At 42.3% G+C, this 14,855-nt stretch overlaps 1 protein-coding gene across 2 annotated transcripts in view; it reads right to left on the reverse strand.

Moving 5' to 3' along the window:
• Positions 1–13,338, reverse strand: part of LOC143737974 (GTPase IMAP family member 8-like) — a 17,489-nt gene extending 4,151 nt beyond the window's left edge. The window contains exons 1-4 of one of the 2 annotated variants that reach the window (XM_077229790.1): positions 13,280–13,338; positions 13,009–13,046; positions 11,881–12,529; positions 9,531–10,313 (exon numbers count right to left, since the gene is read on the reverse strand). In XM_077229790.1, coding sequence (XP_077085905.1) covers positions 9,531–10,313; positions 11,881–12,418 — 1,321 coding nt within the window. In that variant the 5' untranslated portion in view covers positions 12,419–12,529; positions 13,009–13,046; positions 13,280–13,338. Of the gene's footprint in view, positions 1–9,530; positions 10,314–11,880; positions 12,530–13,008 lie in introns of both variants that reach the window. The other variant, XM_077229789.1, reaches the window with a different exon arrangement.
• Positions 13,339–14,855: the final 1,517 nt, after the last annotated feature.

A 14,855-nucleotide genomic window follows, 5' to 3' on the forward strand; every position in this document is an offset into this window, starting at 1 on the left:
TGCAGATCCTTCAAGCTGATCTCCTCCGTGAATGGGACGAGAAAAGCAAGGAACCAGCCGCCATCATGGATTTGAGGAGCGCGATGGATCTTTCCCTTCGTGCTACAAAATCCGCGGCTCAGGCGATCGGGAGATGCATGGCCTCGTTCACTGTGACAGAGAGGCACCTCTGGTTGACGCTTGCTGATATGAGGGAGTCCGAGCATTTCTCGACGCGCCGCTCTCCCCTACTGGTCTCTTCGGCCCAGCGGTGAACGGGATCGTTGACCGCTTCTCCGAGGTACAGAAGACCTTGCAGGCCATGAACCTCTTCCTGCCTCGACGCTCTAGCTCCAGTGCAAGCCGGCCACGTGAGCCGCCTGCACGAAATGCTAGCCAGCGCCCAGCTCAGCCCCAGCCTTCGCAGTGACGACAGGGCAGCCGCCCTAGATCGCGTTCGTCCAGCCGCCACAGGCGCCTCCCCCCCGGTGACCCCGGCCCAAGACTGCGCTGAAACCTGAGCAGGCAAAGTCCTCCTAGCAACAGCAGAGAGGAAAAGACGGCTGGGTCTAGCCGCGGCCGGGCCACCATAAATATCTCGTCCTGTCAGTCCCCTCAGAGAAGGCTACTGCAGACGTACATTTAGCAGCCAACGAGTCGGCAACACAGCCCGCTCGCCTGCACACAACCGCCGTTTTTATGGCGACCCAGAGGAATCTCAAAAAGAGTATAATTTCTGGTTATCCGGCTCACGCCGATGGTGTTTTAAGTGAAGAAAAAGTGGCCACAAATCAGTGCTCACCCCTACACATAAACACGCTGCTCCACGTGTCTCACACACTCACAGAGCCCACTCTCATAAAGCTGGCAAATGCCGCTCAAGTGTTAGATGTAGAGAATGTGCCCACAAATCTGTGCTCACACCTACTCGCTGCCCGCTCTGTTACACGGCAACAGCCTCACAGCGGCCAAGTTATGAATATAAGTCACGTGCCCGCTCAAAAGCGCTCACGCTTACTGACAAACACTTTGCCCCAGGCTCCGCTCGCACAAAATATCATCACAAAATGTTCCCCATTCCCAGCAATCAGGTCATCACATGTGATACAGACAGCCACTGCTGTCAGCGAGCCGCCGTTCCCGAGATCCGAGGGCGCGCGCGCCACGCACACACCTCCGGTTCAGTTCCCCGAGCCCATGAAGTGCGGCGATTGGAACCCGGAGTCCATTCTGCCCCTAGCTGTACATGTAAAAGCTTGGGAGGCTATTCCTGGTGTGTCAGAATGGGTGCTGAGCACAATAAGACAGGGCTATTCGCTTCAGTTCGCTCGCCGTCCCCCTCGCTTTCGAGCACGGACCGAGACGAAAGTGAAATAAGATGTAGCACATCTACTCCGCGCAGAAATAGCCAAACTGCTGTGCAAAGGGGCCATTGAACCAGTACCTCCTTCTCTGAGCGAGTCAGGCTTTTACAGCTGGTATTTTCTCGTACCAAAGAAGGACGGAGCTCTAAGACCTATCTTAGATCTGAGATATTTGAACAAAGCTCTCATGAGACGGCCGTTCAAAATGCTCACAACCAGACAAATTCTCACGCAAGTTCGCCCAAGAGACTGGTTTATCTCTCTCGATCTGAAAGATGCATACTTTCAGATTCCGATAGTCCCCCGTCACAGGCCATTCTTGAGATTCGTCTTCGACGGTTGGGCATATCAATACACCGTCCTGTCGGCCTGTCTTTGGCACCCCGTACATTTACGAAGTGCATGTACGTGCATGCACGCTCTCGCCCCCTTGAGAGAAAAAGGGCGGCGAATTCTGAACTATTTGGACGATTGGCTGATTCTAGCACAGTCAGAGATAGAACTGTTATCTCACAGAACAGTGCTTCTCAGTCATCTGGAAAGCCTGGGTCTCACGGTCAACTGGACCAAGAGCTCATTACTGCCCAGTCAGTCAGTTTCTTTTCTAGGAACAGAACTGGACTCTGTGGCTATGACGGCCAGTTTATCAACACAGTGCGTGCGCCGTGTTCGACACCTGGCCGCATCTTTCCAGGAGGGCAGCATCGCTTCTCTGAAAACATTCCAGAGGATGCTGGGCTGTATGGCATCGGCTGCGGCTGTGCTTCAGCTGGGCCTGCTGTGCATGCGCCCGCTACAGCGCTGGCTGAATGGCCAAGTGGCTCACCCGGCTTGGGTTTCAGGCTGCAGACGGATCAGATTTTTTAAACCACTAAAAAATCTAGTTTAAAATATATTTCTTTTGAAGTGTTGGTGCTTAATGTAAAAATATATAATGTAAACGATAAATCAAGTTTGAGAATTCTACTGGCAACTGTATACAGGCCACCAGGGCACCATAAAGATTTTATCAAAGAATTTGCTGACTTTCTATCAGAATTAGTATTGACTGCAGATAAAGTCCTAATTGTTGGTGATTTTAATATACATGTAGATAATGGAAAAGATGCAATGGGATTGGCATTTAAAGACATTCTTAACTCTATTGGAGTTAGACAACACGTGTCAGGGCCTACTCATTGTCGTAATCATACTCTAGATCTAATATTATCACATGGAATAAATGTTGATGCTGTTGAAATTCTGCAGCAGAGCGACGACATCTCAGATCATTATCTAGTTTCATGTAAATTACATTTAGCCAAGGCTGCAAAGCCAACTCCATGTTACAAGTATGTTAGACCTATCACTTCTGCCACTAAAGATTGCTTTATCAATAATCTTCCTAATCAGTTTCATCGTCTCAGCATCCCAGATAGCTTAGAAGAACTTGATATTGCAACAGAAACTTTTAACTCTCTCCTTTCCAGCACTTTAGATACAGTTGGTCCGTTGCGCTTAAAGAAGATTAAAGAAAATAGTCCAACACCGTGGTACAACGAGCACACCCGGGCCCTTAAGAGAGCAGCCAGAAAAATGGAGCGCAACTGGAAGAAAACAAAACTAGAGGTATTTCGGATTTCATGGAAGGAGAGCTCGATTGCTTACAGAGAGGCTTTAAAAGCTGCTAGATCTGCTTATTTTTCAACCCTATTAGAAGAAAATAAACATAATCCAAGGTATTTATTTGAAAAAGTGGCTACACTAACGAAAAAGAAAGCTTCAAGCCCAGAAGTTTCCAAGAAACACAGCAGTAATGACTTTATGAACTTCTTCACTTATAAGATTGATAATATTAGGGACAAAATTATAACTATGCAACCGTCTACTACAGCATCGCATCAGGGAGTGCATTATAGTCTCACCGAGGTAAAATTTGATTCATTTGTTGCCATAGGAGAGGAAGAATTTTGCAAACTCGTTAATTCATCTAAATCGACAACATGTATGTTAGACCCTATACCGACTAAACTACTGAAAGAGATGCTTCCAGAAGTCATAGATCCTCTTCTTAACATCATTAATTCATCTTTGTCTCTAGGATACGTACCAAAAACCTTTAAGCTGGCTATGATTAAACCGCCTGTTAAAAAAACGCAACTCGATCCTACAGAATTAGTCAATTACAGGCCGATCTCAAATCTACCTTTTCTGTCAAAGATACTAGAAAAGGCAGTATCCTCACAACTGTGTTCCTTTCTTAAAAGAAATGGTATCTGCGAGGATTTCCAGTCAGGATTTAGACCGCACCATAGCACTGAGACAGCTCTCATTAAAGTCACAAATGATTTGCTCTTATCATCCGATCGTGGTTTTATCTCTCTATTAGTGTTACTTGATCTTAGTGCTGCATTTGACACCATTGACCACAACATTCTCTTAAATAGACTAGAAAACTATGTTGGCATTAGTGGAATTGCATTAGCATGGTTTAAATCATATTTATCTGACCGCTATCAGTTTGTAGCAGTAAATGAAGAGATGTCTTATCGATCACAAGTTCAGTATGGCGTACCACAAGGCTCAGTACTAGGACCGTTGCTGTTCACTCTCTACATGCTACCTTTAGGAGATATCATTAGGAAACATGGAATTAGCTTTCACTGTTTTGCTGATGATACTCGGCTCTATATTTCTTCCAAACCTAACGAAACTCACCAATTCACAAAATTACCGGAATGCATAGTTGACATTAAAAATTGGATGACTAGTAATTTCCTACTACTAAATTCTGAAAAAACAGAGATTCTAATTATTGGACAAAAAACTTCCACACGTAATAACCTAGAATACCGTCTAACACTTGATGGCTGCTCTGTTAAGTCTTCGCCGTCAGTTAGGAACCTGGGTGTGCTCTTTGATACCAATCTTTCATTTGAAAGTCATGTGTCTAGTGTCTGTAAAACCGCGTTTTTCCATCTTAAAAATATATGTAAATTACGTCATATGCTCTCATTGACAAATGCGGAACAACTAGTTCATGCGTTCATGACATCAAGGCTAGATTATTGTAATGCTCTACTGGGTGGTTGCCCTGCACGCTTAATAAACAAACTACAGCTAGTCCAAAACGCAGCCGCTAGAGTTCTTACCAGAACCAGGAAGTACGACCATATTAGCCCGGTTCTGTCAACACTGCATTGGCTCCCTATTAAACATCGTATACATTTTAAAATATTGCTGATTACTTATAAAGCACTAAATGGTTTAGCTCCCCAGTACTTGAGCGAGCTCTTAACGCATTATAGTCCTTCACGTCTATTGCGATCTCAAAACTCCGGCCAGTTGATAATACCTAGAATATATAAATCGACTGCTGGCGGTAGATCCTTATCCTATTTAGCACCAAAACTTTGGAACAATCTTCCTAACATTGTCCGGGAAGCAGACACAGTCTGTCAGTTCAAAGCTAAACTAAAAACACATCTCTTTGACCTAGCATTCACATAACACTCTATAGACTTCTATAATTTAATATTAGGCTGCTTAGATTAGGTCAGCCGGAACTGGGAACACTTCCCTCAAATCCTGATGTACTCGTTACATCATAAGAAGAATGGCATCTACGCTAATTTTAGTGTCTTTGTTTATCCCGAGGTTTTCCCGCAGCCTGCCGGATCCAGGCCGTTTCCAGATCTGACGAAGGACTTTCGCCTGGACCCGATGACAATGCAGTGCTGAAGTGCCAACTAGCCTCTCCCTATGGAGGATCCCTATACCACTCCACAGATAAAGCGTTGTGGAATTTTTCGGTTCGCGTACCTACCCAAAGTGATAAGATAAAATAAAAATTCTGCATCAAAATTTATAGACAAGTAGTTTGTTTAGGCATGGTTTGTAAGGAATTACAAACCTGCGCACATATATTCAAACGCACATAACTATAGAATCAATTCTTAATGCGCATGTGAACGCCATCAGCGTCTTTCACAGGTTCACGTTTAAAGTCTGTTTAGAGAGAACGGTGTCGTCTTAGCGGCCCCTAATTTAATAACAAACTATCATTTAGACGGAAGTGAATCAATCAAAACTAACTTTAGCTGGAAAAAAACATTTTTCAAGAGCCACTATAAAACCAAACCAATCTCTGTTACCTTAAATTATATCTTTATCTCTGTAAAGCTGCTTTGAAACAATCTACATTGTTAAAAGCGCTATATAAATGAGGATGACTTGACTTGACTTGACAGAGTGACTCAGAGCTGCGTTTTGGCTCTGCAGCCCTGGTTAGCAGCTGACTGGTACCAGCGGGGAGTGACATTGGGAGCTGTCTCACACAGTGGCGTATCCAGGACATTTTTTGGGGGGTGGCCAAGATGGGACACAAAGCTAGTGTGGGGTGGCCATGGCATAGCAAAGTTAATGCGTATATGTACGCAGCCGACCATGGTTCGAATCCCGGTCCTTTGCTTCATGTCACATCCTCTCTCTCTCCCATGATTTCCTGTCTCATAACTGGTCAAATAAAGGTGACTATCCTGTTAAAAACAGTCCTAACCACCTATCACAGTCCCCAAGTATCTCTGGTTATTTTAACATGTCTATTTTTAATCAGTAATTATGGTCAGGATAGGGTAAACATTTTCTAAGAGCTATTTTCTTGTAGTGGTTTAACTTGTCTCTTCATAAGTTAGAGTAGCAAAATAAACTGCTCTTAACTCATCCTATATAGAATAACATGCATCCGTCATCAACTCATCATCTGTGTCACATGTATTGTTACCTGAGTTTGCTTTACTAATTGAGGCACCATCTTGTGGTTACATAAAAACACAGAAATCCAACAGGACAAACCAAAATGCTTAAAGATAGGACCTTACCTGTAAAAGCAAAATAAAAACTAAGCTTTTAAGAAAAAAACAAATATTTGTTGTTCTTTACATGCTTAGTATATGTTATTATTTAGCTTAGATATAATTTGTTAGAGATACTGGAATTTGAATTTCTTAATTTGTTCTTTGCCAGGTGTGTTTTTATTTAACCACAAGAGGGGACTTAAACTAGTAAAGCAAACACGGGTAACAGGTAACACAGAGGATGGCCTGATGACTGAATAATATCATTAGGATGCCTTGTGATGTATGAAAATGTGCAAAAAGTGGTTTTCAACTAAGACAGTATTCATATCCAAGGCCCCGATGAAGGTATAAATTTAAACATTGGCTTTGATTCAGCATACATTAATAAGTTAATTTAAGTGAAGATGAGCTAACTGATACAAACAAAAACAGCCCTTAAATAACAGAGCAAATAAATAAATCACAGCTTGTTCTTGTGTTATAACTTAAATCTAGACTTTCACACTATTTCACACACGGGTTGGCCAAAAATATAACATTAGCTCTATTGAACACACACATCTGCAAAAAACACCCTCAAGTCTTCAGTCCAGAAAATAGCATTCCATGGCGGTGTAATGAGTGGAAATAAGGTGTGGCCCTTTTAAGAGCTGCGCGCGCGCCCTCTTCAACTGTCTGCACTCTGCACTCTTAACTTGGTTTGCAGGCTGTTAAGCTAGCTAGTACAGTGTAGTTCGACTTTTTCAGTTTTCCTACACATTCAGAGGGAACTACGATATAACTAAACATTAAATTACCATACCTCTCAATCTACAGATTCCAGCGTTTTTATCATTGTTGCTGTTGTAACTGTGACCGACCGTCCTCCTGTTTCACGGAGCAGCAGCAGCTAGCGCGCTCATCTCATGGGTCACCTGACCTGCATGGCCAATCGTCCGCTGAGCAGAAATCAGCTCTCACAGCCTCAGTACGACCATTACGGTGTTAGTTAAAAATGTAAAACTGGCCCTAAATCAGTTGATCAGCTGTCATCATTGATTGACAGCATTTCTCTTGTTTCTTGTGTTGACGAACTTGACCAACTACCTATCAGATCTGGGGTGGCCACAAGGGTGGCCAATGAGCTTTCAGGGGTGGCCCTGGCCACCCCAGGCCACCCCCTAGAATCGCCACTGGTCTCACACCGAAAGGTCATCTCGACGGACGCCTCCAACTTAGGATGGGGCGCCCTCTTCAAGGGCCGACCGGTCTTTTGCCTGTGGTCAGACCAAGAGAGACGCTTCCACATAAACTGTCTGGAAATGATAGCGGTCGAGAACGCGCTCAGGCGCTTCCTCCCGTTCATACGGGACCACCATTTGCTAGTGCGCTCGGACAACATGTCTGTGGTGTCCTACATAAACCGTCAGGGCGGTGTCATATCCAGAAGTCTCTGTCATCTGACAGAATGCCGCCTTGTATGGTCTCAGCAGCTCCTGCGCTCGCTGAGAGCTGCGCATGTGCCAGGCCACCTGAACGACGGCCCAGACAAACTATCCAGGAACTACGTTCCCCCAGGGGAATGGTCCCTGCACCCCAAGACAGTCCAGTTACTGTGGCGCCTTTTCGGCAAAGCGAAAGTCGACCTGTTTGCGTAAAAAAACAACGCTCATTGCCCGATGTTCTTTTCAAAGAACGAGGATGCACTGGCCCAAATCTGGCCCAGATTCCCACCTTATGCTTTGCCTCCGGTCTCTCTGTTACCACAGGTAATCAAGAGGATCAGGGGAACGAGCCACTCGGTGCTCCTTATAGCCCCGCGATGGGAGAATCAAATCTGGTTCCCGGAGCTGATGCAGCTGTCACACTCAGCCCCTTGGCCGATTCCGGTGAGGAGAGGTCTCCTCTCTCAAGCCTGCGGCTCAATCTGGCATCCCCATCCAGAGCGCTGGTCTCTCCACGTATGGTTAATCAACGGATACCCGTTGTCCTGCCAGAAGGAGTGATGAACACGATTACGCAATCCAGAGCTCTCTCTACGAGGCGACTTTACGCGTCTAAATGGTCTGTGTTCTCCAAATGGTGTGCTGATAGAGATCTAGACCCACGAACGTGTAGGGTCCCGGGGTTGCTTGGCTTCCTTCAAGAGCTGTTGGGTAAGGGCAGGTCCCCAGAAGGATGAATCCCCTGCGACCCCCGTCGGTTCCCATGTGGGATCTTTCATTGGTCCTAGAGGCCCTGAAAGCTTTCCCATTTGAACCGATAGACTCCGTGGACCTAAAGTACCTCTCGCTCAAAAACGTTTTTCTGACAGCTCTGTCATCAGTCAAACGTGTGGGGGACTTACACGCGCTATCTGTTAGCGCTGCTTGTCTTGAGTTCGGACCAAATGACTCTAAAGTCATCCTCAAACCAAGGCATGGCTATGTGCCTAAAGTGTTGGGCACTCCCTTCAGAGCGCAGGTCATTTCTCTATCGGCTCTGTCAGCATCCGATAGTGAGAGCGATGTTAATCTCCTCTGCCCCGTCAGGGCGCTGAGGGCTTACATTACGCGCTCCGGCCCTTTCAGGCGCTCGGAACAGCTCTTTGTCTTGTTTGGTGGGCGCACGCGACTTTAGCTCTCCTGGTTGAGCTGCACTGCATGGTGAATATTTATATGGACCGGCAACGCCGCTCTGTATACCCTATATGTGCTTATAACATGTGCTGGCCCGCATTGATGGCCACCTGTTTCCCACTTATCTATGTTCCCCAGGAATCCCTGGGACTCATGAAGTGGATGCTGCACAATGGGTTCCCGTAGCGTAAGCAACTTATGCAATACAAGAGAACCTCACGTAAGAGAACGTACTCGGTTACATACGTAACCTCGGTTCTCTCTAGAAGAGGGAACGAGTATTGCGTAACCCGACCGTGCAGGCGCCACGAGCGATTTTCGCTTCAGCTGATTAAACCAGTGATGCAGCCCCCGAGCCTGACTTTTATACGCTAAGCCACCCCCATTTTAGCGGGCTGTGACGCGTAGAGGGTGCGAAGTCACACGCGAGGCAGTGGTAGGCTGCAGCAGTTGCCGCAGGGCAGCCAATGGGCACGCAAGATAGCCTGCTCTAGGTCTGCTGGCTGTTGCACTGCTTTGACAATATATGAAAATTAAGGATCATTTTTGGCTTCAATATCTCGAGAAAAGATGACTTTACCCGTAGCGTAAGCCACTTACGCAATACTCGTTCCCTCTTCTAGAGTATGTTTTCAAGGGTTTTTCAGGACTTAAATTTCAAAAAGTCAAATTCAAGAACTTGTACGACACTGCATAAACCAGAGAAACATCATAAAGTATATCTGAGAACACAAAATTGAGTAAAACCTTACAGTTAGGAGGATCACTCATGCTACGTTCATCCATGATATCCATGCGTAAGTTTTCAATCTTCCTTTCAATCTCTTTAGCTTTTCTCTTAAAGCCGTGGTCCAGAAAGTGACAGACATCCTTCAGTCCGATCTCGTTCATCAGATCCTCCCTTCTCTGAAGGCTTTTCTCCAGATCAGTGTGTTCGTGTGTGTGGAGACGAAACAGACTGTTTTCTGCCGCCATCTCGTCGATCTTCTGGAAAAGTTCTGTGACTTGAGCTCGATTCTTCTTGTCTGTGTTGTCAAACACATGATATCTGTTCCTGCATTTCTCCATCAGCCACTGAAGCGCTTCACCTTCACTCTCGATGTGTTGCTCGATCCACACGTCTTTAAACCGGTCGCCCCACGTGAACAGAACTATAGTGTGTCTCCAGACGTCTTCTCCTAATACAGACATGTTTTCCTCAATGATTCTCTTTTGTTCTTCCTGAAATGATGTATCGGCTGGAATCACGAGCAACAGGGCATGAGGGAATTTCTTACACTCGGAAACATTTTTTAAAATGGCAGATCTAATAAAGTCTGGGTTAAATTCTGATGTGAAATACTTCCACCATCCTGGAGTGTCTAAAACGGTCATCGTCCTTCCGTCCACGTCTCCGAAGCCTCTCGTTCCCTCTCCCGTTCTTCCTCCGATGTCAAATATATCCCGATTCAAGATTGTGTTTCCGGCTGCGCTCTTTCCGGAGAGGATCCATCCCAGCAAAACAACTCTGACCTCCTCAAGAAGATGTACATATGCTGAAATGAAAACACGAAATATATCACTGGCAATATCACTGGTTCTCTCAAAGTTATGAACAAACATTTGTTAATAGCTAATATAACTACTACTCCACTACTTCTAAATTAACTAACATTTGAAAAAACATTCAAAAGTAACATGCCCATAATGTTTGGGAAATTGATCCCTTAGAATCCCTAGAATGAACCAAGATTATTGCCGATGCGTGAACAGTTTGTAAAGAAACTTAAAAAACAAGATCCCTGTGTCGTCTATGAAAGCCTGTAGATGTTTATGTAAAGGACTCGGGTTGGAAATCTAAAGATTGTGACGTTTACACCCGATAGACTCTCTTCTGTTCAACGACACATGAACGAACGAATGCTTATACAATGTTCAGGAATATAAGCTGAAAGAGCCTTTCTGTACTGTAATGTTAATGTGTGTCATGGATTCACTCAAACTATAGTCTCACAGAGCCAGATCTATATAGTCTACAGTCTCAAATATACTTTATAATCAGACTATCATAACAGTGTCATTTTAATGAGCTTATCTGTGGACATGATGAATGTCAGATCTGCTGTAAACACACACATCACTATGATCAGATGCTTTCTGAACTGATGCTTTCTCATTTCTGTGTTTATTTAGTTAATGAGAGGAAAGATCAGCACATATTATTCATCTAACCGTCTCTCTCAGCAGTGGTTCATGTTCGTTAACAGTATATCGCTGCAAATGCTATTTCCAACTTCTTTACTTCTAAGTAAAGAACTAAAAGATCTTCTCCGTGAGTATCTGGAGTCTTGATTCACAATCGTGTGTGTTACTGTTCACGAGCACGAGCAGTAAGCGCTGCTGCAGTTTCACTGAACGGCCACCGGTGTCGCTATAACACAGGTTTCTCAATTATACATATAGACCCTTTAAAGGGGCATTCGGCAACTCTAGCTATTTCTTCGCTGATTTTCACTTTTGTTGTCGCATGTTTTCTCAGCGAGCTCCCCCTACAGTTGTGAGGCGTATATTTCACAACAATGTCGAAAAAACCTCACTTGTGGCCCCTCCTCCCCCTTTCTACCACGGCTCATGTGCTTTTGTTATTATCGGAGCCGGCCAGCTTTATCGTGTGGAGCTATTTCTACCGAGGTGGGTAATACATCACACACATTGAGGGCGGCTCGTGTGTTTATGTCGAATTGCCGTAAAGCAGTTTGTGTTTCTCGCCCGTTCTCGCTTCTCACGAGACTTCCTTTTTCTAATATACCGGGACGTTAATCCTCATGTTGCAAGGTTGGTTTTCCACCTGGAAAAGTTGGGAGGAGCGGGGAAAGTCACCATTCTTACCAGAACAGGTTATTAAACCATCCAAATGATTTCTAAACGGTTTTATTAAGTTGAAATAGTTGCCGAATGCCCCTTTAAAAAACATTTTCAACTTTCAGAATTTCCATAGACATATAACATTCTTAGAACATATTTTTGTTAGCTCAGATATTTCTTATCTCATCGAATTGAGTTATCAATTACATAAATCAACCAAATGAATCAGTCTTTATATTCAAAACGTCGTAGGCCAACCTTTTTCTTTAACTATCGACCGTTGCTTCTTTACTCCGTGTTTTCTAGAACTTGCTCTTTTCTGAATTTCCTCCCAGCGTTCTTTAACCTCCTTTACTTTATCCAAATCAATATCAAAGTGCCTGCCGTTATTCTTCCCAACAATTCCTTCGATTTTCTTAAGCAACTCTGTGACTTGTGTTCGATCATGATGGTTTGAATTATTAAAAACGTGATATTTATTGTCACATTTTTCAATAAGTAGATTGAGCGCGGACCCCGGATGCTGAATATGTTGCTCTATGTGTTTTCGTTCGAACCAATCTCCTCTTGTGAAGATTATGAGGGTGTGAGTCCAGATATTCGCTCCCATCAGCTCCACATATTCCTCCAAAAACTTCCCATCGGAATCGGTAAACGGGCGATCGGCCCGAATCACGATCAAAACCACGTGAGGTCCGGGTGACGTCAGAGAAATCCTGCTGACCAGCTGCTGTTTGCAGATGTTTGATAAATCATTGAGACTGAATGTTTTCCACCAGACTGACTCTCCTGCCATCGATAAAACCCTCTCTCTTCACAAGCTCTTCTGTTGCACTGGTTTCCAGTATAGTGTCGATCACTGATGTTTTCCCAGTTTGACGCATTCCAAGCAACACCATTCTCAACTCTTGGGAGACAAAACGGGAAAAGCAAAAAATATCAAAGCACATTAATTCATGCACATTTCACGATATGAGTGATGTAAATTGACCATAAATAAGCACTTTGGTAATACATCACAATAAGGTTCATTAGTTAACAACCCAACACGAACTAATGAACAGCATTTATTAATCTTAGTTAATATTAATTTCAACATTTAGACTAGGCCTATAAATACATTATCAAAATCAAAAGTTGTATTTGTTTACATTAGTTAATGCACTGTGAACTAAGACGAACAATGACCAGCTATTTTTTAAATTATCTAACATTAATAAATATAGTTAAAATGTATTGCTCATTGTTAGTTACTGTTATATTAAAACGCTTATTGTAAAGTATTACCAGCACTTTCCCCCCAGTCATCTTAATGGCATAAAGTGTCCCAATCAACCCAAATTAACCCTGCATGTCTTTGATGATATGCAAATATAGGCCACTCACCTGTATGTTTTCCTTCGTGATGTTTGGACATTTTAACACTATTGTGTCCAGTATATGAAAAAAAATATAAAGATATTATATAAAAGGAGAATATGAAAAACAGGTAGAACAAGACCGTACATTTATTTAAAAAGTGAAGAAAATCTATTAAAGATATAAAAAATACAAAGGAATGGAATTAAGTTAATAATTTTGAGAAATGAAAACATAATTTAAAAAAAAATCTGATTTGTATAGCTATGATATATATATATCTCCTATAACATCCTACCTGTGGCTTTAACTTTCAAGGGAAATGTGATGATTAAATCTCCTAAAGCGTTGGTTTCTGCTGTTTAAGATCAGTGTGGATGATCTTATGAGTTTGCAGATGATCATGTTTACAGAAAACAATGAAAAAGGTGTGGTTATGGAAAAACATGACAGCATAAATAATGGGCTAATATAGTTTATAACTCGATGAGTGACAGCGCCCCCTTCTGGGAGGAAAGAGGAAACGTATTATTTAGACCAGGGGCTTATAAAATAAGTAAATAAATAGATTTAAATATTTTTTTTAATTATAATATGATTGTGTGTAAAATAAAATAAAAATATATTAATCTAATAAATTCAAAAATAAAAGATTAAAATTAAATAAATACATTTAACAGTTCATTACTATAGCAAATACTTGTCTTTTTAAAGGTACTACGCAACTTTCGGCCCTCTAGCGGTTTAAAAACAAAACTGCATGCATTTCTTTACGGAAGAACATTGTTCTGGTTGTGCTTCGGCTCTGAGGATGAATATGATTCTTTCTCATAACTAAAAGAGAGAGATTATCCTTCTGCTCATAAAACAGTCACTATAGGCTTCAGATATGACCAGTTTAGACTAAAGGATCTCACGTTACTGTAGTTTTACCCATTTATAGAGACGATACTTCCCTGAAAATGAACTCCAGCACAGCTGAAACAACCATAATGAAATATAAATCTTCACAACATATAAAGCGTTACAGTGAACTCTGTTGTAAAGACACATATGACAGTTCGTCTGTTCAATAACACACTTACTCTCCTGTTGAGTAATAAAAACATATATATTTCTCCAGCACTCTCTTCTGTTCAGCGTTTGTTTAAAACTGGTTGTTATATGACGACAAACACACGGACGAGTGACGAATGTACGCAATTTCCCGCCAAAACCATCCCGACAGGTCCATAAACACAATCAGGGTAAGACAAAAACACGTTTTGGAAGGATTGATACAAATTATTTAAATTTTGTTAGTTTTGAAAAAAAAGAGTTACATAGGATACTTTTAAATAATGAACATTGATGTTATCTGTTTGTTGTTTTAATTACAATCAACAGTGCAATTCCATCACATTTCCTAACTGTTGAAAAATATATAAATAGTTTTTATTTTGCAGTTTATAGGTCCACATACACATTGTTGGGGTTGAACAAATATCATCTCTCATCATCAACCAAGACATTATTTTTTAAAAAACACTTTAAAAAAATGGACGTTCAGAAATAACATTTTCATAATTTAAAGGGAATGTTTGCAAAACATATTTTTGATAGCTATATGTTTTTGGTCAAATTCATTTATGAATTACATGAATCATGCACAGGATTATGTAAATATTTCCAATTCAAAACAAACTTTTAAATAAATAAATTTAAAGGGATATTCACCCAAACAATGAAAAAAAGTCAATAAAATGACTAATTCTAAACCACGTAAGACTTTTGTTCATCTTCGAAAAACAAATGAAGCCTAAATTCAATGTTCATCACATAAATCAATCGAGTCTCTTCAAAAAATGTGGACTAAACCGCTCAATTCTTGTGGA

The sequence above is a fragment of the Siphateles boraxobius genome, unplaced genomic scaffold (genome assembly GCF_051911475.1).
Source record: "Siphateles boraxobius isolate OS27281-9 unplaced genomic scaffold, OSU_SipBor_1 135, whole genome shotgun sequence".
Classification (NCBI taxonomy): domain Eukaryota; kingdom Metazoa; phylum Chordata; class Actinopteri; order Cypriniformes; family Leuciscidae; genus Siphateles; species Siphateles boraxobius.